This window comes from Drosophila guanche, unplaced genomic scaffold (assembly GCF_900245975.1).
Source record: "Drosophila guanche unplaced genomic scaffold, DGUA_6, whole genome shotgun sequence".
Taxonomy (NCBI): Eukaryota; Metazoa; Arthropoda; class Insecta; order Diptera; family Drosophilidae; genus Drosophila; species Drosophila guanche.
In genome coordinates this window covers 3,377,040-3,402,473 of record NW_022995746.1, presented here as the reverse complement: position 1 = coordinate 3,402,473, position 25,434 = coordinate 3,377,040, and the positions used below count along the sequence as shown (strand labels likewise).

At 42.8% G+C, this 25,434-nt stretch overlaps 4 protein-coding genes and 1 non-coding gene across 11 annotated transcripts; 2 read left to right on the top strand and 3 right to left on the bottom strand.

The window, feature by feature from the left end:
* Window positions 1–174: 174 nt before the first annotated feature.
* LOC117581893 lies at window positions 175–1,572 on the bottom strand. 2 transcript variants are annotated; one of them, XM_034269362.1, is made up of 4 exons: window positions 963–1,572; window positions 725–904; window positions 382–671; window positions 175–327 (listed from the first exon to the last, which is right to left on the bottom strand). In XM_034269362.1, exons 1-4 carry the CDS (start codon window positions 1,155–1,157, stop codon window positions 183–185), a joined length of 810 nt encoding a protein of 269 aa, XP_034125253.1. In that variant the 5' UTR covers window positions 1,158–1,572; the 3' UTR covers window positions 175–182. The 2 variants fall into 2 exon arrangements, with proteins under 2 accessions (XP_034125253.1, XP_034125252.1); XM_034269361.1 differs by having other exon boundaries at window positions 725–913; window positions 963–1,570.
* A 2,004-nt stretch (window positions 1,573–3,576) lies between these two features.
* Window positions 3,577–17,821, top strand: LOC117582391 (embryonic polarity protein dorsal). 6 transcript variants are annotated; one of them, XM_034270075.1, is made up of 10 exons: window positions 3,583–3,808; window positions 4,801–4,871; window positions 11,512–11,902; window positions 11,965–12,143; window positions 12,200–12,594; window positions 12,656–12,734; window positions 15,129–15,236; window positions 16,646–16,708; window positions 16,769–17,412; window positions 17,467–17,821. In XM_034270075.1, exons 3-10 carry the CDS (start codon window positions 11,532–11,534, stop codon window positions 17,758–17,760), a joined length of 2,133 nt encoding a protein of 710 aa, XP_034125966.1. In that variant the 5' UTR covers window positions 3,583–3,808; window positions 4,801–4,871; window positions 11,512–11,531; the 3' UTR covers window positions 17,761–17,821. The 6 variants fall into 6 exon arrangements, with proteins under 6 accessions (XP_034125965.1, XP_034125961.1, XP_034125962.1 ...); XM_034270074.1 differs by lacking the exons at window positions 15,129–15,236; window positions 16,646–16,708; window positions 16,769–17,412; window positions 17,467–17,821 and having other exon boundaries at window positions 3,577–3,808; window positions 11,512–11,636; window positions 11,667–11,902; window positions 12,656–15,111; XM_034270070.1 differs by lacking the exons at window positions 15,129–15,236; window positions 16,646–16,708; window positions 16,769–17,412; window positions 17,467–17,821 and having other exon boundaries at window positions 3,577–3,808; window positions 12,656–15,111.
* A 690-nt stretch (window positions 17,822–18,511) lies between these two features.
* Window positions 18,512–19,141, top strand: LOC117582218. Its single transcript, XM_034269826.1, has 2 exons — window positions 18,512–18,679; window positions 18,755–19,141. Exons 1-2 carry the CDS (start codon window positions 18,512–18,514, stop codon window positions 19,139–19,141), a joined length of 555 nt encoding a protein of 184 aa, XP_034125717.1.
* Window positions 19,142–19,232: 91 nt separating this feature from the next.
* On the bottom strand, window positions 19,233–20,982 carry LOC117582392. Its single transcript, XM_034270076.1, has 4 exons — window positions 20,792–20,982; window positions 20,179–20,734; window positions 19,651–20,117; window positions 19,233–19,593 (listed from the first exon to the last, which is right to left on the bottom strand). The coding sequence occupies exons 1-4, from the start codon at window positions 20,947–20,949 to the stop codon at window positions 19,248–19,250; spliced, it is 1,527 nt and encodes a 508-aa protein (XP_034125967.1). The 5' UTR covers window positions 20,950–20,982; the 3' UTR covers window positions 19,233–19,247.
* A 349-nt stretch (window positions 20,983–21,331) lies between these two features.
* Trnag-gcc lies at window positions 21,332–21,402 on the bottom strand. The gene has a single exon. It is a non-coding gene; the product is annotated as a tRNA-Gly (tRNA).
* Window positions 21,403–25,434: the final 4,032 nt, after the last annotated feature.

Here is a 25,434-nt window from a genome sequence, read left to right as displayed (position 1 = left end):
CGGTGGTGCCAGTGCCGAAGCCAACAACAGTTGCCCACGTCAGCCATTTTCAAAATTTCTTGGTTAAGTAACTTTGTAGCTTAGCTTCGGATTTTCGTAATATATTTGCTGTTCAGAACACTTCCATGTACGCGGCATTGCCGAGCAATTTGCCCATTCTTTTGCTGTTTCAAATAATTTTCCTATAATATTTTAATGAAAAATATGAGCGCATTTAAAATAACATGCTGAGGCATCGGGAACACGGCTTTGCATTCAGTCTGTAAACTGTCGTTTGAGATGGATAATTCCTGCAGTTCCATCTTGAGGCGGACTTGTGGCTCATTGCTGTCAAGAGAAGTTAATTGAGTTAATAAAGCGACACAGTTATTATTATGTTACCTGTTCCATATTTGCATTCCACCCTGAAGACAGTTTAGTTCCTTTTGTATGGTGCTCATCCTCTCGTTTGTTTCCTCCAACTCTTTGGTTAGGCATTGCTCACTAATTTTGTACTCCATCTGCATCCTGCGGAGCGTGGTGACTTCCGTGACGAGGTCAGCATTGTTCCTTCTTAACCGGTTGATGGCCTGCTCCTCCTGCGACAGTCGCTGTTGGTCGATCAGTTGCTCTTTGATGGCGGCACAGATTTCTATTTGTCGCTGGTCAGCCACAGCTTGTAGTTTGTCATGCTGTCGCATGGGTAAGCAGTATGGTTAAAGTTTCTCCCTATATAGGAACCTACCTTTCTCTTGCTACATTCCACTTCGTGTAGCAGTTTTTCCTTGTCTGTCGTCAGACTGTGAATGGACGTTTGAGCCTCATAGAAGCTACGCTTGTACATCATTAATTCCAGATGCAGCTCGCCATTCCGCTCGAGTTCCACGTCCTTCAGGGCCTTAGACATGCGTACCGTGTTCTTAGTCTGTAAATACTGGAACTGGCATATGGGGATAGGGTCATGTTTAATTTCGTTAACTCACTTCGTCCCTGAAATGCTCCGTCTTCTCCTCCAATTGGCATATATTTTCTCCTCGCATGCGCCAGCTGCGCACCAAAGCCGCGAGAAAGATCTTCAAACTGTCCGATCCTTTTCGGTAAGGATCCACGACCCACTCCGATGTGTGCAGCATTGGATTTGGACAGACATCGACTTGCATGTCTGATCCTTCTTCCATGTTTCCACCTGGGGAACTTTTGGATGGTTCTTTAGAGAGAACTCCAGTTTTGCTGAGACTTGAATGTTTATTCAATGATAGCTGTGTTTCGATGAAATCCTTCTACTTCTCACACAAGTTCCCCACCCAATAAATCATTTGACCTGGTGTTAGGTATTTCACAACGAATACTAGGAATTGGCCAAGGTTATTGGGGGTTAACTGTAGAAGTGCACGCACACGGGACTGGGGCTCAAACAGAACGGTGTGGTCTCAAGGCTCAAGGCTTTCCTGGCCAATCTGATTGCTTTCGGTGGGGCTGTCAAGACTGTGGAAGACGCTACAAAGCAGGGGTTACCGCTTATATTGGTGGAAATGAAATCTTTTCTAAATAATCCATTTATTGGGGCCATAGATCCTGCTTGAGAAGCTCTTGCCAGCGTTTCCAGGACAGCGTTTGCAGACACTACAAAATGAATAATAATTTCAAAAGAATTTTAAAATTTTTACAATTTCTTGGAACAGCTAAAACGTAATTTCCAGTCGTTATAACTCGCTTAGTCGCTTCGAAAATCTGAGACGTTCTGGCAGCAAACAACTTTCCCCAAGGTCCTGCCGGCAGAGGCGTGTACCCTTAAGAGGGGCAACATTTCCTGCACACTAATTAATAAGTCTTGAACCCTCATTCATCATTCGGATCGGCGCTACTGGCGGTATCACCTTCACCATGAACGGCCGCGGCCCCACAATATTGTAGCGGTTCTTACCCTCCCGCTGTCAAGGACACGTGTCGCAGGAAGTTCAAAGAGTTTAAATCGGCGAAGCAGAACTACGACTACTACGACAACCGGACAAAAAATCAATAGTGTCGTATACCTAGGAGGATACATGTTTACATAGGCAGCGACTCCATAACACCCGCACCCTGCCCCGCAGCGACGCTGCTCGTCAAGCACGTGTCAGCTTTAATACTGTGGGGCCAGGTGAGTCACCCATCCCTTTACCCACCCGAAATGGCAGGCCAGGACTGGATAAATATCGCGTGATTTTCATGAAAAATCCTCTGCAATTGGCTGTTTGGGTACTCTGCAGAGTGGGGCTCGACCGTTGTTTGATCGATGTCTGCACTCCATTAGCATGGGAGTAATGGGAAATTGTTGTTATTGTTTTGGTTGTTGTTGTTTCAGGACTGCCCCGATTCGTGCTATCAAGACATCGCAGGTTGGCTAAGGTTCAGTATCCATGCCCAATCTGTTGGCATTTGTTGTGAAATTTCAATACTGACATTTGACATAATTTCTATTTATTTGGCTTAGGTCATAGCCATGTGTGCTGAACTCTGCAACTTTATGTGGGAAATTTCGGCAATTTGCAGACTGTTGCATGACCTTCGTGTCGTTTGTTGATAAGGTTATCATCAGATTAAAGAGCGTGGGACTTGCTGGTTAAGAAATATTTAGCATATCAATAAACTGGCGGAGTAGGTGGGTAAACCAGCTTAAATGTTGTTCAATAAAATATTAATTTTGTTCAAAGAATTTCCACTTAAATGCAACAAAGTTCAAATAGAACTCGTGTAATACCCTGAAACAAAATTTCATATCAGATTTAGGAAGCTTCACAATATATTTTTTTGGAAATTCCCAGCCACAATTTGCATTAACTATCTTATCTCGCTGCCTTACCCACTAATGTTTCATTTTAAATCAATATTCTCACTATCAAATGGGAACTAATCAGCTGTACTTATAATGTTTACGCTGGTAGCAGTGGGCTGGCCCCCCGCTCCTTGGGTGATTCAGCAACTTATCAAATTCCATGGAAATTGGCATCCCGAATGCCAGAGTTCGCCCGGAAAGTGAAAGCAGCGCCGGCTAGAGCAGTGGCACGCGGAACACGGACCAAGTGAGTCACATTGGGGAGCTGAAATTTATGCCACAACAAATGCCGGCGCAGGATAATGTATCCTTTTTCCAGGAATTCAACGCTGAATCAGGCTTCTCTCCCAGTGGGCGGTTCGGGGATGAGTCAAAAACACGAGGAGAGACATAGAGACGCGGCGAGTCTGCATTTTCATTCATAAAAGCGAGAAAAGCTTTGCCTGCCGCGAGGATGAGTCACACGCCGTGCTACACTGGGAAAAAGTACGAGTACGAGCTGTGGTCAAAACTGCTGCCCGCCTGCCCCCACAAAGGCCGTTGATTGTTTTGCTTTTGCATTCAGCCACATACGTGACTCAGCACAGCTGCTTCAGATCGTTTTTCGTGACGCCACATGCTCTCTCACTATCACTCTCTCGCCCGCTCTCTTGAGACAGCTTAAAAGTGTGATCTTTGTATTTGTTTGTGCTTTGACAACAACTCCAAGTAAGCCCGAAAGCTTTGCTATCGTGTCTGTCTACGGTATTGAAAGTTTTGTTTTCTTTACCGCGCTCGCCGCAGAGTCTTCAATTCGCTGGCGTCGTGATCGGTTGTGCGTGTGTGGAACAACAGTAACTCTGTGCTGTGCCTCGTTTTTGTGTCTTCTTTCGTTTCGTTTCTCGATATTAACGCTTTTGCATTCGCGCATGCTTAAAGCTCTCTCTCTCTCATTCTCTCTGGCTGTGCCACTGTCTGTCGTCTTGTGACAGTTAAAATACCAGAAAATAACCTGTGCCCAGAGTGTTGAACAAAGTTTGTAGATAAAAAGTACTGACAAAAAAAAAAAATGCGATGCATGAAATGTATAATTGAGTTTTGAGCGAAGCAAGTTTCACTTGCTGGCAAAAGCAACAGCAAAAGCAACCATCGAACCGACTCTGCACTCGTATCGTACATGAAAAAACCTTTTTAACGGCACACGTATTGATAATTTCGATTAAAATTGAACGTTTTACCGATTAGATTACACGACGCACATCGACAATTTGTTGCCGTTGTTTGTGTTCCCCCATAGTACTTATTACCATAATAAAACAAAGTCAAAGCTAAAGAGACAGAGACACGGAGAGACAGTGAAAGAGAGACACGGCAGATGTATGCATGGTAGGAGAGCAACAATTAAGAAAATTAAATCCGCCGCCACTGTTTAAAAACAAAAACAAAGTTGATGATGATCGCATAAGCATAAAGCCCGGAATTCCCTAGAAGAAAAAGACGTCATTATAAAATCGCGCCAGAAGAGCGGGACGCGCGCTCTCTCTCTCTCTCTCTCCATGTCTCCCTGTCTATCTGTCTGTTTGTGGGTGTCTCTCTCACTTTTGGCTGCTCTCGCTTTCGTCTTGGCTTTTGCTGTAGTTTCTGTTCTTCCTCTCTCTCTCTCTCTTGATATTTCTTTTGATATTATCGCACTCTGTTCTCGTGCTCGTTTTTCGCGCAAAAATTATAAAAAGAGGAAAAAAAAGATTATTTATCTATATAAATAATATGCAAACCGGTTTCTGTAATAGTTGCTGTGACTGTGTGCCTGTGTTCCCGCGCCTGTATTCGTGTGTGTTTCTGTGTATTAACATTAAAAGGAATTTTTGTTAACCATAAATAAATGGCTTATTTAGCATTTAACTAATTTCCATAACGGCACTCATCAAGGCTCGGGGGAAAATATAAAGCAAAATAAATAAAGAAGTGTATAAGGAAACATCTACATGCAGCGCACAAGTGTATTAATAGTTTGTGTTAATTTTCAGGTGCTTCTCATCTGTAACCCACTCGTGTGATCAATGCCTATGAAACGTTGTCAAATCACTCCTTGATTAAGGTGAGTTCCCCCCGCCCATCCATGTGTACAGTTCTCTGGGAAATCTTAATGAATATTCAGGTTATACATTGAGATGTTTCTTGGTACAGAATTACAGAATAATTACATTAAATAATATACAATTTCTAAAAATTCTAAATAATAAACTGATAGTGCTTTAGACCGCAGACATTTCGTATAAATCTATAAATGCTCAAAGGTTATTAACAATTTCGGAAAAAGAGGCTGAATCGATGGAATAATGGAATTTTCTAGTCGCTTTGATTTGATGTCGCAATTTACTATAATTTAATGTACAAAAAACAAGTAACAAAAAATAATATCTTTAGAGAGTTTTCACTGTACACACCGTTTTACATTCCATAGTTTATTGGCTCTCAAATGTATATCGTAACAAAAACAGCTGCTTCTGTTTGGCACTTGGCCTGGCAGCATAGAAATTCCCCAAATATAATTTTGCGCCCAAAATTCCTTTTGCAGTGTAAGCCTCAAGCTTTTTTGGGGTTGTCCTTTCTTTCAATTTTGCTCGCGCCCTCTGCTGCACAACTGCACACACCTCCCCTGCTGCGTATTAAAACAAACGATAAACCGAAACAATAACCAAAACACCTGTGTATATGGCAGCGCAGTCCACCCAGTCTCTGCCCTCTGACGCTCTGCCGCTGTCAGCGTCCGTCACAAACGAAAGTTTCTTACGAGCACGTGTGTGAGTGTGTGCGTGTGTGTGTGTGGGGGGGAAAAGCTTTCTGTCAATTCGCTTTCAGCACAGTGCAGTGTGTTCGGTTCGCCTTTTCCTTCTCCTTCTCCTTCTCCTTCCACTCTACTCTACGCTGCTTCGTGCGGTCGCTCTCTGCCTTACACTTGCATTTGTTTTTCCGGCAAGCCAGTCCAAAAGCAGAACAGAACCGAACCGAACTGAGAGGTTTGTTTTTCAATTGTTTCATTTTCATTCTAAGATCGACTCGATGCGTTTGCGGTTGTGCTGACGGCTGGCGGTTAACGGCTAACAGCTAACGGTATTTTTTTCCTTTCGTTACGTTTCGTTGTATTTTCACGCAAAAGAAGAACAAAACAAAACTCAAACAAAATCTAAAATTTATTAAAATTTCTTGACAAAACTGGGAGTCCAAAAACCGCAAATAAAACACCATTTTTTGTCGTGTGTGTGGAAAGCAAAATACAAAAATCTTTCGTCATGTGTTAACTGGTACTGGTCCTTGGCTTAATTTACAGGTAATTATGGAGAGGCTTTTAGCTAATTCGAAGTAATTTTAAAACTGCAAATGGAAACCGGCTGCTGCTGCTGTAGCTGCTGACTCACATCCAAAGTGCTGCCAAACGAGTGAAAAACATAAGGGAAAAGTACAGAGCGTCGTTTCGTTTTTAAGCAAAGTCATCTACGATATTCAAAGCTCTGTGAGTGTGCTTACAGATCTAAGGCCAAGTCAATAGATGATGCTACTCATTCCCACAATGGGCAGTTTCCCCGCATGCTAATTCCGCAATGATTGATACAGTGAGGCGGAGCTGGGCAAGGCCCCACTTTCTGCAAATGATCAATCCATAGGAATTCTGTTACCACAAGTGTGTTCTGTTTGAAGATAAAAGAGTATTAGTCCAGCTATTGTGATGGATATTTTATATATATTTTAAATAATATTTTCCATGCTCCAATATCAATACTCCACAACCCGTCAGTCTCTACTTCCTGTATGTTAAAAATATGTAAACCCCCAACCAAAGAAATCCTCTTCTAATTTCAACATTCGGAACTAGTTCCATCGATTTGTCAGCATAACAGTTATTTATTATTATTTGAGCTGTAAATTGCTTGACGCCAGCGATCATTAAATTGTCTGTCTGGAAGTTTTGGTAACTCGTTTTCAGTTGGGCGGCCCAACGGTTGAGGAATTTTTGCAGCTGCTGCTGGCTGCTTCTACTTTGATGTTGATGTTGATCTTAATCTTAATTTGTAGTGCTGGCGCCACAAGAACCTTTTTATTTATTTTTTAATTTTCTGGTGGGGTATTAAAATTGCATAAAATTAGCATATTAAATGATCGAAACGAAATGTTTTTATATTTTTCTGTTTATTTACTTTTCTACTTTTTCGCCAAAAAACGATGGAGTGTCCGGCTCGAAGCGGTGGAGGGAAACGTTCAACGTTCTTTTATTAATCAATTTTATGGTTGCGAAATCCATACGCTTTTTGTTTAGTAACAATTTATCAGGTGGCATTCGTGCTAGCGATGGTAGCGTGAGCTCAATCCTTTATCAATCAATTAAATATTCATCACGCTATCATCGCTACTCCTGGGTCTGGTCTATTTATATATTCGCAATCTCCAGTGTGTTATAATCGAGCTGTGTTTTCGGTATTTATACGCTCTCCACCTGTGCATTATCTGTCTGTGCGATACGCTTTGCTGGCCCTATCTGATGGGTTCTAAACGGTAGCGCATTTGTCTTTGCTTACCCCAGCTAACGGGCATAATAATCTCTATATGGTTTCAATCATAAATTGTCTAGGGAATAGATATTACTACAATATTTGCTCATATAATTTCGTACACACACACACACAGCAGCCGTCAAAGGTTGATCTGGCTATCGATTTTCATACTTCCAAAAGTCCTACGTCCTACCCGTGGGTAACTGACCTATTCCGGCTGTGCCTGTTCCCCGTAAAGTCACGCATTTGCTGAATGATATTCGCCCACACGAGGGACTGTGGCACACGAGCAAATTCCTGACATATTTCAATTCCTATTCGAATATATAACCCATTTAGATTTTGCACTGTGACTCATGGTGTTTCTTGGAAAGAATCGAAATATTTTTGTTTATTCAAAATCTGCCCAGCACATTTTGGCATACGTACACCCCATAGGATATGTGGATTTGCTCTTGCCCATTCCCATTTCCCCAGCATAAACCTAATTATTATATGCATATTCTTTTGAAATCAGTCACAGAGCGTTCAAGAAGCTGGCGCCAAGCGTTGACAAGTGCCTTTTTCCCACCCATCTTTTGGTGGCCATTGAAACGGAAATGCCAATATACGTATCTACCTTATGCCTATTGCATACGATATATTCGTATGTGCAGATGTGTGTTTGGATGTACTTGAATATATTTGTTTATAGCCGATACAAAAACAAACAGTTGCCCCTGCCGTTGATGCATTTTATGGTAATTTTTCAGATACCTTTGCATCTTTTGCTTAGATTGGGCGCTGTGCGATTTCCTTTTTAAAAGATGTGACTCAACCTTGATGGGATGTTCGAGCTTGCAGTGCTTTTAGCTCTGGAATATTCCTAAAATTGTGGCTATAATTGTGTCTCCTGCGATCAATGTTTTGGGCTCACCAAATAATCATAAAATTCTTATTATAAAAGGCGTTCAATGTATCAGTCAAGTTGTATCTTGTTTATTTATATTTACTTAGTTGTGCTTAACAAATATTCTGATTTACTCCCTGCCGTAAATGTGTTGTGTTTTATTCCATTAATTGCTGTCTCCACAATATTTGCTTAGACATTCAATCAGAATCGGCAACTAGTCAGCCATTTATGGCTTTCAATCGCTTCAACTGTGTATCCATAAACACGTGTACGATCGATCGATTTATCTATTGATTGAACTGTTTACACAATTGCCCAGCTATGGCCAAAGTTTATTGACATCGGGTAATAAAGTTTTCATTTCATTTTGCTTACGTTGTAGCTGAGTATATTTTCGTGACAATTCGGGAAAATTGGGACAACTGCCCCGAGACGAGGATGAAAATTCCTTGAAAGCAGCGGCAATAAATACACGACACAAAACACAGGCAGTTACCACAAAATATTCAACAGCCAGCGTATATAAGATTTTTAACAAATTAATTAAAATAAAAATAGCAGAAAGCTTCTTTCTCTACGACAACTACACAACGGCGCAGACGACAAAAACTTTTGCTGGCCAGAGGCGTGCATAAAGAATTCTGTGTGTGTTTTTGATTTTTTTTCCCGAACAACATTTTGCTCGGTTCAGTGTTCAGACATTAGGCGAGTACTCAAGACGCGTTCTGCTCTGTGTGTGTTTTGTTCGGTCAACTGAAGAAATATTTCTCATTATAGATATTATATATACAAAGAGGTATATAAAGATATAGCTACAGAGCTTTAACGCCGTGTGTGTGGACGAACAAGTGAACAAATAATGCTATAATTATAAACAAATTAATTATAAATCCTAAATCTGTTCAAGCCAAAAGATATTACTTGAATCTAATAAAAATCCGATTTAAAATCGGTATTTGTTTGGTTTTTGAAAGCCCTTTTGGCAGCGCAACGTTCGGCCGTGATAAGTGAAAGGTGATTGATTTACAGCTAAATGATCTTCAAATTGATTATCTAGTATTCTTATTTTAACTAGATCTTGTTTTATATTTATTTTACATTTGTTGGCCCGCATCCAATTGGCTTTTCAATTCGCTTTTCAAAATGCAAATAGTTTCGTGACGTAATCTTTGCCTTAATCTTCTGTGCAACATGCGAAAGTTTTTCAATCTATTTGAATCTACATAAAATATTGATATACATATTACTAAGATCATTTTCCCCATTTAATTATGAATAGTGTTGTCCTCTGTGGGACAGTGGCTTCGGCGCATGATTTATATTCCGAAATGCTCTAATTGACGCACAAAAAGCATCGGAATATCGAATTCTTATAGGGGAACACATGTATATTTATGTATACTCACGCATGTACATAAATAAATCAATTCGATAAGCTGCCCACTAAATAGCAGATAGTTTTTGTTTGCTCAGGAATTTTCGGGAGGGAATACTAATATTTAGACGGGAATAATGGGTCTAAAAGTTGCTGATATTTACTCATATTTGTTTTGTTAAAGAAAATATAATTTTCTATGATTTGTATATTCTGCACATTTTTTCTAGTAGCTAGTCGCAAGATTCTGCTTGGTGTCAGTTGAGTAGCTTAATGTCCTGGAATTCAAGGAAAGATTGGGCACCACAAATAAGTTTTGCATTTCCATAAATGAGTCACGTTTTAATATAATATACAGCAGATGTACAAGTAACGACAGTTTTCTCTCATGTTTCGTTGTCTGCATGAAACGATGTACATTTGTATGTATTTACATACACTAAATGCCTAAATGTATACATCCAAAGTTCGTTCACCTAAAAATAAAGAAAACAAAACAAATAAAGTGCTGATTAATTAGCAGATTCGGCAGCAGTTACAGTCAGAAATTGTATCAGCTTACTTTTCCTGCATGAAACACATTTTAATTCCTTTGGTTACATAAAGCAGCGATTATGCAGTTTATAAATGTATAATAAAGTTGATGAGCAATACATTGAATACAAGTAAAATCCCTGGAAAAAAGCAATGCATAACTCATAGAATTCCAGTTAATGTGAGTGAATTATAGCTCTTTATAGACGATAAAGAGGAGATCAAATATGCAAAGTAGAAGGAGTTATTTCAGCTACAAAATTACACTCATCTATGTCTAGCAATGAAACACCAAAAAAGTCGTTTTTCTTGGGTAGTTTGTGGTGTGTTCGAACGGGATCGGTTCAGATCAGATCAGACCAATGCACGGACGTAGTTTTGTCAGCCATTGACGTCTGCTAGACCAATGTCTAGACATGAACAGAGTGTAGACTCTGAGGTCATAGCAGCTACTTTGTCTTCGCTATATATTAGCTGCTGTATATTGGCTGTGTGATCGCGTTGACAATGCCCCCAGCCCATCATTGATAAAATGTTTTTGTTTGGAGCAAACTCTGTGCCAAAAAGAAAAGCTCCAAGCTTCGAGGAGGCCAAACTGCGAGGCGTTCTAGGTACTACCTGATACATAGAGTAAAGGCATATGCGCTCTCTATGGGTGGATTTTGTTAGATTTTGTCGCTCTTACGCTTTACGCGTTACGCAAAATGTTATTTTTAAACAGCACGCCCCGGAGCGGCATGGCCGGACCAGACCGGACCCGGCCAAACGGGAAAATATGCACACACGTGTCTGTATGTAGCACCCAGTGCAGTCAGCAGCAAAAAGACAGCAAATACTACACCTTAATGACCCCTGAATAGTGCAATTAATAATGTCCGAATATTGTACACAAACGCCCACACACAGCCAGCAGTGGGATTATGCGAGTATCTGGTTCTTTTTGGCTGTGGCTGAGAGTTCTTGCAGATATTCAGTTCCATGCCAGACGCTACACGTCATGGCTAGGTATAGCCAGAGCCATGTACTATATATATACAGTGTACATATAACGAAGAAGTGAATCAAATTGAACAAGTGATTATTTTGGGTTCGTAACGTCATCGTCTGGCGCTCATTTTTCTTACCAAATTAATTGTTGAAAGCTGAAAAAGGGACAAGGAAAGTGTAGACAAATCGTTGCATACATATATGTATGTACTACATTTACATATTACATGTATTTTACATGTTGTTACATATATTTAATCCCTAATAGCTGTTAAATTTATCAAAGAAAATACACAAAATATCAATCGAATTGCAACATATATTTTATTTAGCATTACAAAAACTTAAAAAGTCTTGCCAAAATCTCTAATCTCTCTGCCCTTTCTCTTCCCCTCTGCAGTTAATATTTTTGGCCACGAAATGTTTCCCAACCAGAACAATGTTGCCGCTGCCGGCCCCGGTGGTCCGGCGGTTGATGCGCAACAAAATCTCAACTACAACGGGCTGCCGCAGCAGCAGCAGCAGCAACAACAGCAGCAGCAGCAGCAGCAGCAACAACAATTGTCACAATCCACGAAGAATGTGCGGAAGAAACCGTACGTGAAAATAACGGAACAGCCCGCGGGCAAGGCGCTGAGATTTCGATACGAGTGCGAGGGTCGCTCCGCGGGCTCCATACCCGGCGTCAACTCCACGCCGGAGAACAAAACGTATCCAACCATCGAGATTGTGGGCTACAAGGGACGTGCCGTCGTAGTAGTCTCCTGTGTGACCAAGGACACACCCTATCGGTGAGTGTGAAGCGAGTTTTATGGCTGAACTGTGTATATTCATTGGGAACCTCTTTTCACAGTCCCCATCCGCACAATCTGGTGGGCAAGGAGGGCTGCAAGAAGGGCGTCTGCACGCTGGAGATCAACAGCGAAACGATGAGGGCCGTGTTCAGCAATTTGGGCATTCAGTGTGTCAAGAAGAAGGACATTGAGGCGGCCCTGAAGGCACGCGAGGAGATACGCGTCGATCCTTTTAAGAGTAAGCGGAAGATCCATCTACCAGAAGTCTTTGACTAATATTTCTGTTACTTCCAGCTGGTTTCTCGCATCGTTTCCAGCCCTCGAGCATCGATTTGAACTCGGTTCGCTTGTGTTTTCAAGTATTTATGGAGAGCGAACAAAAGGGACGCTTCACCTCGCCCCTGCCGCCGGTTGTCTCGGAGCCAATCTTCGACAAGAAAGCCATGTCCGATTTGGTCATTTGCCGGCTGTGCAGCTGCTCGGCCACGGTGCTGGGCAACACACAGATCATCCTGCTGTGCGAGAAGGTGGCCAAGGAGGACATCTCCGTGCGCTTCTTTGAGGAGAAGAACGGACAGAGCGTGTGGGAGGCATTTGGTGATTTTCAGCACACGGATGTCCACAAGCAGACTGCCATTACCTTTAAGACGCCCAGATATCATACGCTGGACATCACAGAACCAGCCAAGGTGGGTTCTAGCTTTGAGCTTTGAGGCTCAGTTTCCCAAACTAATCTCTGGTTTCCCCTAGGTCTTCATACAGCTGCGTCGCCCGTCGGATGGTGTCACCAGCGAGTCGTTGCCCTTCGAGTACGTGCCTTTGGATTCAGGTAAACACACGTTCTGGAATCTTCACCGGCACCTCAAGCGAAAGCCGGACGAAGATCTCTTTCAGCAGATACTCACGTTGGATGCCAAACGGGAGGCGCCCACGATTGAGGTCATCGATTTGGACACGCCCAAGTTGGAGGTGGTGCAGTCGCCACTGGAGGTTGTGTCTCTTGTGGCTGCCACAGAGGAGCTTTTAGTTGAGGAAGAGTCCTCGCCAGTGGCTGAAACTGTGGCAGATCAAATGCCACAAGACATGGAGGCCGCAGATGCCGAGGCAGAGGCAGAGGCAGAGGCCGAGGCTGAACGTCTGCGCTCGGAGCAGGAAAAAGAAATCGACACCATCATTGATGAGAAAGTGCGTGAGTTGGAGCAGCTTGAACTGGGACAACGCCTGGAGCCACGGCCACTGACAGCCAACGACAAGATCACCGAATGGATGAGATCCAGCGAGATTGAACAGCAGCCACATGAGCCGAGTCCCACACAGGTGGAGAACGATGTCCTAGACTCTGCGCAGCTGCAGGACTCTGCCATCGAGGCCCACCTGCAGCCCACAGACGAGGACAAGACACTCAATGAGCTGCTGGAGCAGGTGGCCGAGTTGGATGAGATTTACACGGACTACAAGGTGCAGCGGGACACGTACAACAATACGCTGCAGAATGAGCTGGCTGGCAGCGGACTGGAGCAGGAGTTGGATCGTCATCCGGCCATGCAGGTGGAGGATAGCTTCGATGATGCTGCCACCTACACGAGCCTACAGATTGCCTTCAAGAATCCCGTGCTCATACCCATGGATGACCTAATGCCACCCACACCGCCCATGTCGCAGTGTGCCCCGGAGGATGCCCATCAGCATTACGATGCGGTGGAGGTTAATTCGCAGTCGCTGTCAGCGACCCACAGGCCAGTGCCGCCAATTCCAAGTGCCAGCATCAGCACACCGCTGCCCGTGCACGTGACTGCACCGGAGGAGGAGAAGCTTCCGCCGCTGCCACCCAAGAGGATACGCAAACAGGACAGCAATGCGGAGAATCGTTCCATCGAGGCCAACACGGTCCAGGCGGACGCGCTGCCGCCAACGAAGCGCCTGCCGCCAGCGCCAACGCCCAAGAATCCCAACTTTAATACCCTGCCACGTCAGAAGAAGCCAGGATTCTTCTCGAAGCTCTTCTCGCGGCGCAAGAGCAAGCCCGATCTGGCCCAGACCCCTGCCGACAGCTGCTCCCATTTGGAATCGAAGACCAACAGCCGGGAGCCCAGCATTGGGCACTTTAACATGCAGGATCCCATGAGAGCCTCCCTGAGATCCTCGAAGAGTGCGGCACCCGCGCAGACACCCAGCAAGTCGAGTCCGATCAAGTCGGGCGGAGCCAAGAAGCCGCTGAAGCTGGGCAAACCCGTGGGCAGAAGTGTCAGCAGTGTGTCGGGCAAGCGGCCGGCGTATCTCAATGCCGATGTGGTGCACATACCCCTGAAGGGTGACAGCGCCAACAGTCTGCCCCACCACTCGCCCATGGAGGCGTACTCGCAGTCCAGCACCATTACGGTGGGTGGGGCACTGGACAGACGTACTGCATCGGCGCTGCAGCTGGCTGAGATCCCCATACTCGAGGGCGGCATGGAGCTGGTGGCCATTGCCGATCGTCAGAGCCTGCACAATCTGGTGAGCTCCATCGAGGGGCACTTCAATGTGCAGCTGGATCCGAATCTCGACCTGACAGAGGCGGAACACTTTGCGCTGTACACGAGTGTGCCTCCGCTGGCGGCGGCCAGTGAGTTCGATGAGACCTCCGCCTACTATGCACCCGTCGATGCTGGGGAGATACTCACCCCGGAGCAGGTGGCCAAGCGACTGGCGGCAGCAAATGGCCTGATCTAGGAGGAGCCCAGGGAGAATTTGCTATATTTTTTTTAAGGAATACGAAGGAAAGGAAATCCAACGAATAATTCAACGAAGGGGCAAGGAAAGACCCCCCAAGGAGTTGCATATTTTTCCAGGAAATAAAACCCAAGGAAAAGAGGTGGAAATCTGTCACCTCTTCATGGGTATAGAATCATAAATTGTCCATTTGTCGGAGGGCCGGCGACTGAAAGTATCTTTCGGCGCGAAGGCTCTCCATTTTGTATTTGTTTTAGAATTGATAATTGTGCTAAAAGTATACCCAACTGCGGATAATACTCGTATTTTGTAAGAGCCCAGGAGCAAAACATTTATGATGTGCTGTGCCGGGAGCGAAACGATTTGTAATTGTCCAGGTCCCCCAGAGGAGACCTCAACTGAATTTTGTATTTAAGCGAAATCTCTCTAAGGATTTCCCAGGAATATCTCCTATCGATTAACGATTAACGAAGAATATGTCCTGTAGCCTGTCTATGTTTTGTTTTTGTAGATCCAGCACACCTGAGGCGGAAGCGTCAGAAGACTGGCGGCGATCCCATGCACCTGCTGCTGCAGCAACAGCAAAAACAGCAATTACAAAACGATCAGCAGGATGGCAGTAAGTTGCAAGCAGATTGTGTATTTCTGGTGCTGGCTTTTGTCTACTTTACTCTTTGTATGGTGCTGGGTTTACGTGCCTCTTACTTTTGCTGTCTCTGCCCTTTTCGGGTATGTGTTGGCATCTAATCTTGTCTTGAGATGCTCAAACAGCACCAACTGATCCTACCTAATCGAATATGCGATATTTGATACTTGTTTTTCGGCATACCAAAGACTTAACTTAACCACTCATCTGCCTTGATGATGTATTACTCGAATAGACTATTAGAAATGATTAGCAAGCACTCAATGCACACACACAAACACTACATAAATGAGAGTTACCTACTATATATTTGATATATTGATCTAGTCGAAAGTTATAGCATTACTATTGATACAGAAATTGATTTGAAATCAACTAAAACACAACAACTTTTGTCGCTTTTCTACTCGTTTACTCGTAATTGCGAAAGATATTTGATATTTTTATATTCATGAAATGGAAACGTTTGAAACAAAATCATAGAAATATTTTTTGTATAAAATATTGTAGTTTAATAAAAACAGAAAACAAAAGCCATATATTGTTGAAACGAATGCGAATAGTTTGAAAAGGTTCTAAAGTGAAAGTAAGTTTTGCTCAGGGCTTGCCGGGTTTTTCAAGGAAGTTTCGTTTTTCCTCTGAGTAAGTTTTTAATCGCAGTTTCCTCCAAGTGCTCTTAAAAATGCAGTTTCATTTGTTTGAGTTTGATTTTTTGTGTATTTCTTGCATGATAGATATTTTGTTTGTTTTGGTTTTTATATATATTTTTTTTAAGATTTTTTTCTATCAGCTTTAAAGGCAACAACTTATTTTAAGTTGGTTTTATTTTAGCAATTTAATATTCATACCTTTCGATAACTTTGTTCCCCTTTTATAAGATTTCTCTCTTGCTGGAAGTTTATTTTGGAACTGCTTGCAGTTTGAATAATTAACCTCGTACAGACCTTTACTTAATACATATTTTTAGACCCTTTGGCCACGTTTTGTCCTGCTGTTGTCTTAGGACAAAGAGCATCGGCCAGAGAATTGAATTTTCACCAATTTGAATATACGAACAGGCTGTAAAAGCTGTCTGCTTTAGTTGACTTGTTGCACCTTTTAAACCTTTACAAGGTACAATTAATTGCACGATTTTTGGTTCAATATGGAACAAAATATATTTTTTAGAGTCTGGCATGGCAAAATAGTTTATTAACAAATTATTAACAATTTTTGAGGCTGTCGTTTTGTGAGCTATTGCTTTTCTTCCATGTTTCCTTTCTGACTAACTCAATTTAACTTCCCTATTAATTTGTTTTGTTGGCTGTCTTACTTTGCTTTAATTTGTATTTGTTTTATAATTTTTGTAATGCTTTTATTTATTGCTTTGCTTGGCTCTTTAGGACAAAACAACATGAACTGTTGGAATGCACAGAACATACCGCCCATCAAAACAGAACCGAGAGGTGAGTGGTGGCAATCTGCTTGCTGCTTGCTTATCCATTTATAATAAATGCCATCTGCAGATACCTCACCGCAGCCGTTTGGCTTGTATCGGGCAGCGCCAGAGTTGACGCCTTCGCCGCAGCCGTTGTCGCCTTCGAGCAATTACAACCACAACAGCACGCCCTCGCCTTACAATCTAGCTGCCACGCCCACCAATGGACAGCAGCAGATGATGTCGCCCAACCACCCACAGCAGCAGCAACAGCAGCCGCAGCAGCCGCAGCAGCAGCAGCAATATGGTGCCACAGAGTTGGGCAACAACTACAATCCCTTTACGCAGCAGGTTCTGGCACAGCAGCAACATCAACAACAACATCAACAACAGCAGCAGCAGCAACACCAACAACAACAGCAACAGCAACAACAGGCGATGCAATTCCATGGCAATCCCTTTGGCAACACTGGCAGCAGCCATTGGGAGAGCAAATTCTCGGCAGCGGCTGTGGCAGCAGCAGCAGCAGCGGCGGCAGCAGTTGCAGCACCCGCCAGCAACACCAACAACACCAGCAACACCAACAACACCAACAACAACAACAGCAACAATCTTAGCAATCTCAACAATCCCTTCACGATGCACAACCTGCTGACATCGGGGGGCGGTGGCGGCAACGGCGGAACAGGCCCAGGCGGCAATCTGCAATGGAATTTGAGCACAAATCATCTGGTGAGACGAACTTTATTTAATTTTAATTTATTTTTTAATCATTTTTGTCTATAGCACAATCAGCACACGCTCCACCAGCAGCAGCAATTGCAACAGCAACATGCACCGTCCATGCATCAGTATGATAACAACGGTTCCAACAACCCCAACAACAACACCAACAACAACAGCAACAACACCAACAACAACAACACAAATGCGAGCAACCAACCTGATAATGGTCCAACGATCAGCAATCTGCTCAGCTTCGACAGCGAGCAGCTGGTTCGCATTAACTCAGAGGATCAGCAGATACTGCGCCTCAATTCGGAAGATCTGCAAATATCCAACCTATCGATATCTACGTAATACCTTAAAGAACCAAGAAAGAAGCAAACAAAACATATAAGTAATGAAACGCAGATTGATTGTTTTAGTGTTTTTGTTTAGTAATTAATGTAAATGTAAATGCAAAGCGTAAAATGTGTGTGTTTTTGTAGGTTAATGTGTTTTAAATATGAATAAATTAATCGTTTTAGTCGTAACATGAAAAGCAGTTAAAGCAGGCTTTAACATTATTGAAGGGCAAGAGAGAAATTTGTCTCTCTCTCACACAGAGTGGCTTAGCACTTAGGGGTGAGTTTTTAGGTCTGCTTAAGGTATCCATCATTTGATCAGTCATCCTTCAAAGGAATCATTAAAAGTGAGTGAAATAAACCCCAATTCAGATGGTTTCAATTCCAAAATTAATTCTATTTGCCATTTACTACAGTCTGGGCAGCTACAATTGTTATTCAAATGTGCAATGAACCTTAGCATGTGCAATCTAATTCCATCTATGAGCTTTTCAATTCTAGTTCTAGCTAATTACTTCAAAATCATCTATCGCACATAATTATGAGGCTAATGTTGTTTTAATGGCTAGCTTTTCACTTTGTTTTATGCGTTGCGCTGGGCAACATTTACATCAGTTACCGAAACACCAGCAGCAGAAACAGAAATGAATTTAAAGTGTGTGCGGATGATGTGTTCAATTATTTTACTATTACTATTCGTCATTAATGCGGTAAGAAAATCGTAAGCTGTGAGAGTGAAGGCAGCGATTAACACTGGGAGAATTATGTACTCAAAGGTCGTCTGCAAACTGGAGTTTACAAATGTCAAATGCAATATGCTGGATAGAAAATTCGGCAACTTTGAACAGTGCTATCTGAAGGCGCAGAATCGCACCTATAAATATATTTCAATCAAAGCTCTTCTATATCAGAAACCAGTTACCCAATTTAAGGTACGCAAATTAATTGAAAAAAAAAAACCCCTACAGAACCCTACAGAAAGTTGTGCTCTCAACCATTCATTTAAGGTAAATTTTGCATTGTATAAACGCTCCAATGGGCTACAACCGATCAGCATTAACACGACCATAGACGGCTGTAAGTTATTACACAAGAACGGGAATACCTTGGCTTTGTTTCTCTTTGGCCTGTTCAAGACGTACTCGAACATCAACCATTCGTGTCCATTCGATGCAAGTATCCAAAGCAACAGGATTATTGATGGTCCATCACTCATTTGTTTTTTGTACACTCTGCAGCATGATGTGAGAGTGGAAAAGCTGCCCACCACATTCGTGATGAATCACATGACAATGTTCTTGCCCTTTCCCGCCGGTGATTATGTCTTTAACACCAATTGGATTGCCAATGGCGCACATCGGGCTAGTGTCAGGGTGCATGCAACTCTAGACTAATCTCATTATTGTAGAGTAATTGGTTACATTTATTTGTGCAAACAAAATATAGTAATTTAAACAGCAAACTACAACCAAAACAAACGCAACTAAATAAATATTAATATTATTTGGATGACTCCTTATTTTCCTCCGATTCATTTAGGAATTCCTTCAGTGATTTTTCATCCTTAGGATCTACCTTCTCCTCTGCAGACAGCTTTGAGAAGAAGCGTTCCTTGATCATTCTGACTGCCTGTGGAATGGATGGCGGCGGTGCATGGCCGGGTAGCACATAGTCGGCCACAAAGTGTAGCACGCGGAAGGTGGCCTGCTGGTAGACCTCTCTTTGGATGAGGCACTGGCGTATACGCTGCCCCATGGTGGCAGCCAGGCAGCTCTGAAGCAAATCCACCTGGTCCTTCATCTGCTGAGCACAGAGCTCCAGTTGGTTGGCGTGCTCCAGCAGTTTGCTGCGGGAACAGCAAAAGATTTAAAGACAAATCTCATGAATTCATTTCATTGCTTACTTGTACTTCTCCTCGGATGCGGCTTGAAGCTTTTTTGTGTTATCCATTTCCTTGTATATTTCTTCGATGACCTTCATTGTGCGGACTGTCTCGATCTTAGCCAGCTCCAAGCTGGCAGCCTGCTCCCGCTGGATGTCCAAACTCTTTTGAAGGTTGCGATGTAGCTGTGCAATTTGTAGCATTTGCACTTCCTTGTCGGCATTGGCATAAAAGAGATCGCCGTTCAAGGTGTCCTGCACCTCTTTAAGGATCTTAATCTCTTTATTCTTTTCTTTCAGCTCGTCGCACAGTTGCTGCTTCTCGCTTTTGATCTTCTCCAGCTGCAGGTGCAGCTCCTCGTAGGAGAGCTTGGTATCTGCAGCCTCGCGATATGATTGCCGCAGCTGATCAGAGAGAGTGCCATTGCGACGCTGCTCCACGGAGAACAGAGAGGTGTAGAGGTGGAGCTGGTTGCGGGTTTTCAGTAGCTGGGGGCGCAGGAATTTATATTACTTGGAAGCTGCTGTCAAAATTCGCAACGCTACTCACAATCTTCTTTTGATCCTCCAATTGCTGTGTGATTTGACGTACGCTCTCGCGACGCTTGCGCCAGGCGTGCAGCATAATTGTGTTGAAAATCTTCAGGCTGGCCACGCGTGCATCCTGATCGCTGCTGACCACAAAGCTCACACGTCCCTTGGGTACGTCAGACATCTGTGCGGCATCCTGCAACAGCAACTTGGACATGCTCGCATCCAGGCCAGCGGCAGCCACTGTCTGGTTGTCCTTGCTGCCCGCGGAGGGCACATGGGCCACCAGCTGATACTGGCCTGTGCGACGGGCCTCCTTGATGTCCATTTGGGAGACGGACTTGCGTGCCCGATAGTTGATCATGGCTGCCGTCTGCTGGCGCTTCAGCGTTAGAATGGGAGCCACTGGTTTGGGCTCCTTGAGCAGACTCATGACCTTGGGCATGACCGTGCAGCTGCGCTGTCCGCGGCGGGCAACAGTGCTGGTCAGCGAGGTGTCTGACGATGACGGTGTCAGCAGTCCAGCAGGTGGGTGCTTGGCAGGCAGCTGCTCGTTTTTCTTTTTGTCAAAGGGGCTAAAGAACAATTTATTATTATACTTATTATTAATATTTATTATGGATTGTTCTTACCCATTGTTCTTATTTTGGTTGCTGCGCGGCGCGAAGCTGCGACGCTTTTGCGATGTGCCCGGAATCAGGGACTTGGTGTATGGAGCCCGAGCACGTGGCGATTGGTTGGTCAGGCCAGTCAATTGCGTTTGACGCATGCGTGGACTTTTGGGCTTCATATTAATTAATTAATCAATTCTTTTAACTCAAAATGGATCAGAAATGTTAAAAATTTTATTTTATTTTTGTTTATTTTTTTCCAAGAGAGAGGTTTACACGTGAACACCACAGAAAGGAATGACTTATTCATCTGAGATTTCAGCTAGGAACTGATTAAACAGTGTTGACAGAAAGTCAGGGCCTACTGAGTTGCTTACAATTAATTTTGAAACGATTTTGACATCAAAATTGCGAATCTCGTTCTTTCGCTTGTAAAAAAATATTCAAAAACTCGTCGTGATAGTTTTAAATATGTATATTTGAAATATTCTCTTACTTTTTATTGGTAACCCATGCAAGAAAACGAAAATGTATTTTAAATTAAAACAAAAAAATGATTTCTGCATCGGCCGGGAATCGAACCCGGGCCGCCCGCGTGGCAGGCGAGCATTCTACCACTGAACCACCGATGCTGTGTTATTTGCGGTAATTAAATATTTAAATTTAAATATGAAATTTCAGTTTTTGGCTATTGTTAATTATCTCTCGTCTATTCATAAAGTGTTGTTCTTTTAGGGAACAAAATTCCCAGACTGGTTCTTGTAATTTATAGGAAAAGTACTTCGAGACTTCAGGCTCATTGATTAAAATCAATTTTGTCTGGAATCCCCTCAATTGACACATGACAAATTTGGATCTGCAAAATGAAAGAACATTAAGTTCAAAGCAACAGTCACATCCTGAGGACAACAGCACCCTAACACATTCCCACACTCCCACGCAGACCCCACATCCGGTTGAGTTCTCACACATAGTAACTCGATTCGGTTGCGGCATCCGTTTGCTATGATTTTGTGATACCCTTAGAAGGTGGCTAAGCACCAAGTTGTCCTATACGAAGAAAGAAATATTCCAGAAATATGTAATTTCTATAAGTTCATGTTATATTATGTTATAAATAATTCAGTCATGGGGATAATTATGTTTTGACAAGCCATAGATCAAGAATTCAATAGCTAGCAAGAGCATATACATTTCGGCAACTTTCCTGCCATTGCCATCCATTTTGCCAGGGGCCGAAACTCAGACATGGGACCCAGTACCCAGTTTCCGCTAGATTGGGCGCCAACTTGCTGTTCGAATCAGCCGAACCCAACTGAGGTGGAAAACTTTCAAACTCACCACAGCAGAGGCAGCGTACGCACCGTTTGAGTGTGCGCAGGCAGGCGAAAGCTTTCTTTCGAATTGCCGCTGCTCCACGCCTCTGGTCCCCCTGCCTGTCTGAGTGGCGGCCCTAGGACAACTTTTGTGTCTGTGGTTGGGGTGCAAGCGGCACTCCGTGTGGGAGCCAAGGCGGTGTCGGCTTCATTAACGGTTCGACGCTGCTGGCAAACGGTTCTTTCCTCTCCTTGGCCAACAGGGCGCTGCGAAAGCTACAAAAAGGACGCGAACGAAAGAGTAACGTAAATTGAAATTTAAATTTGATTCGATTGCGAACAAATGCTAATAAAACAATAAATGAAACATATAAATTACCGAAAATAATTGTGCTGGAAATCAGATTATTCAAAAAGTGTTTATCTGTGCGTGTACAATTACGAAAATTCGAAACGAACGTAAAATTTATATTGAAAATACATTGAATTATTGCCTTTAGCTGGAATTTCTGATTTAGGTGAGTTCTGGATATTGTCTATAAATAATCTATGGCCGCTGCGTGATTACAAAATACCAAAATTGTTTATAAATAATAGGCCATTAAGGGAAACGCGTCCAAAACCAATGAACATCAATGGCATCGGTTTCTCCCAGCAGACCAATTAAGTCAATTATATTGGGATCTTACTCAGATTCCCCCCGACGAGATACCAGTTCCGATCTTAATACTCAGACGCTTACGTCTGCGGGAAAAAGTAATCAAACTTAATCATTATTCGATTCTTCGACAAAAGCAGCGTCATAGTACATGATGTATGCATATGTATCTCTCCTTTCTCCCTCGTGACCAGTTCTGGTTCTGCGGTTTAATGTAAAGTATGTGAATTGATGGGAGCAGCGATTATAAAGCCGGGCGAATGATAGTTCTGATGTGTTAACTGGAAACAAGTTGATTGAGTGCGAAATTCGTAACGTTACAAAAATGCTTAGACAAATTTGTGCACAATTATTCTTTGAAATTGAATGGATTTCCTGGTAGTAGAAATATGGTAATAGAGGTTAAGAATTTTAATTGTTTAAATCTAGTGTTGAAATCATTTGAACTGTGACAGCATTGATCTAAAAATATTTCAAGTGTTAACCCTTTGGATCTTGGGTTTAAGGGGAAACTTTAATTTCCGTCTCACACTACACAATGCACATGCATTCCGCATTTCCACTAGATACTAGCTATCTTCATGTTATATTTATAAACAATCTTGTGCACCATCAAATGGTGGAGATAATTGTTAAATATCCCTGATGGTTGAAGAATTAGATAATTGTATGTTCCTATAAAGAACCAAACCTGTTAGTTCTTGGATTACTAAATGCGAATATCTCATATGAGTAGCATTAGTTTGTGAAATTTAGTATCCTTACCATAAGAAATCGAATTAAAATGCGCACAGCGAAAACGCTTTAAGAGAATCAATTGAAATGGGGACTGCTGGGAAAAACAATTAACTAAATAGATTCCAACTCCTTAGAAAGCTGACCTTTTGTCAGTTGTGCCACAGTCTTCAACCGTAGACAAATGCAGTGAACACTCTTTAAAAGTGCCTTCCGCAATAATACTAAAATAATAAGTAGTCTCCACCTTTAGCATATTATAACATGGCGGCTGTCCGCCTAGCACGGGTGTTCACTGTCTTGGCAAAAACAAAACAATAAAACTTTGCAATTGCAGTGGTCGATTCATTTCCAGTTCCAGTTTCAGTGAGAAATGGCAATAAGTTCTAATCCGACCCAACCCATTGTCTGGCACGCTCCTGTGCCTTACCCCTTCCGCTTGGCCACAGCCCCAACGATATCGCTGTGCTTCACAAATCGCTGGCACATTAATTAATTAACAGTTGTTTGTGCTGACTGTTGCTATTATTGCTGCTGTTGTTGTTCCTGTCGTTGGGGCTGTTGTTGTTGTTATTATTGCTGTTGATTTTCTATAAGCAAAAACCACACATAAAAACTGTTAAGTCTATCGCTTTTGCTGCTCTCCCTCTTGCTCTCGAAGTTACCTGAAGTTGTGAAATGACAAAGTCAAAGTCCCAAAGTCTTTGGCTCAGACAACCTTGATATGGTCACCAGCCAAGTCAAATTAACGAAAACAAGAAAGAAAGATGAACTTCTGGGTTCGAATCTGTAGATACTCTAGCAGATTTGGCTGACAATTTACTTTGGAAGCTTATTCCAGCATAGCAGGTACAACTAACTACTTTTTGATCTGTGTTTTAGCGAAATCGCTATACCCTCCGAAAGAGTACAGCAACAACAGCTTAACATTGCATGCGGAACTCGAACGCAGATTCGAACTCGAACTCGAAATGAGCACCAACTTCGCAACTGCATTTACCAATTATGCAATGTAAAGAGACTGGAAACTGGAATGGCAAGGCAACCACCGACACACATGTACACACACTTAAATGCATATGAACACATACATAACACTTCCGAAACTTGAACAACACTCTCACTTGCTCTCACGCACACTTGTTGGCCGATGCTGCTGCTTTAACTGATCATTCGTATGGGGAGAGGGAGAGTGAAACAATTGAGTAAATTGATGCTAGCAAGTGCCTCTGCATCTGCCTTTACCTGCACCACCATGGGATGATTCATGCTCGTTTTCGGGGAATCCAAAGCCAATCAAGTGTGCCCCAAAGAAGGCAGACGGACAGGTTTTCTGTTTTACCTTTTCGTTTATTTGTTAGTATGCCAAGCTAAAGTTGGGCTAATCCACGAATCAGTTACTATAGTCGTGGCTCAAGGAAGCGCACAAACAAAAGTTATGTGATGGAAGGCGGCACTGACTGCTCTTCTATAAGCTTTGCTGGTAATGTCTTGTTCATATGTTTGCTCTGGAAGTATTGAAATTTACGGTAAAGATGTAAGGAGATCATTGACCCTTTTGGCACCAAAAGCCACGAAATCAGTTCAACTGTGCGCACGAGCGCGAAAAAATCTTTATCAACATGAATGACAAATATTCCACAAAACAAACCACTTGCTTGATTGGCCGGCAGAGTAAACAAACAAACACATTTATCATAAGCTGAGCTTTGAGCTCTCCTTAGCATTTGCTGGTCACTTGTTCCATAAATTCTCGTACTACGTGCTCCGTTGAAAAGTAAAGCTAATTGCTCCCAAGAGATCAATTAAAATGCACTTATTTTGTTGTCGTTTCGTGCGCCGGCTTTAAGGAATGAGGAGGGCATAAAAACTTCGACGTGGTGTAGTTTTTTATTTTTGCCTATGCTTCTCTTTATCGTCGTGTCTCGCTGCTGGGCAAAACATCTAGAGTTCAT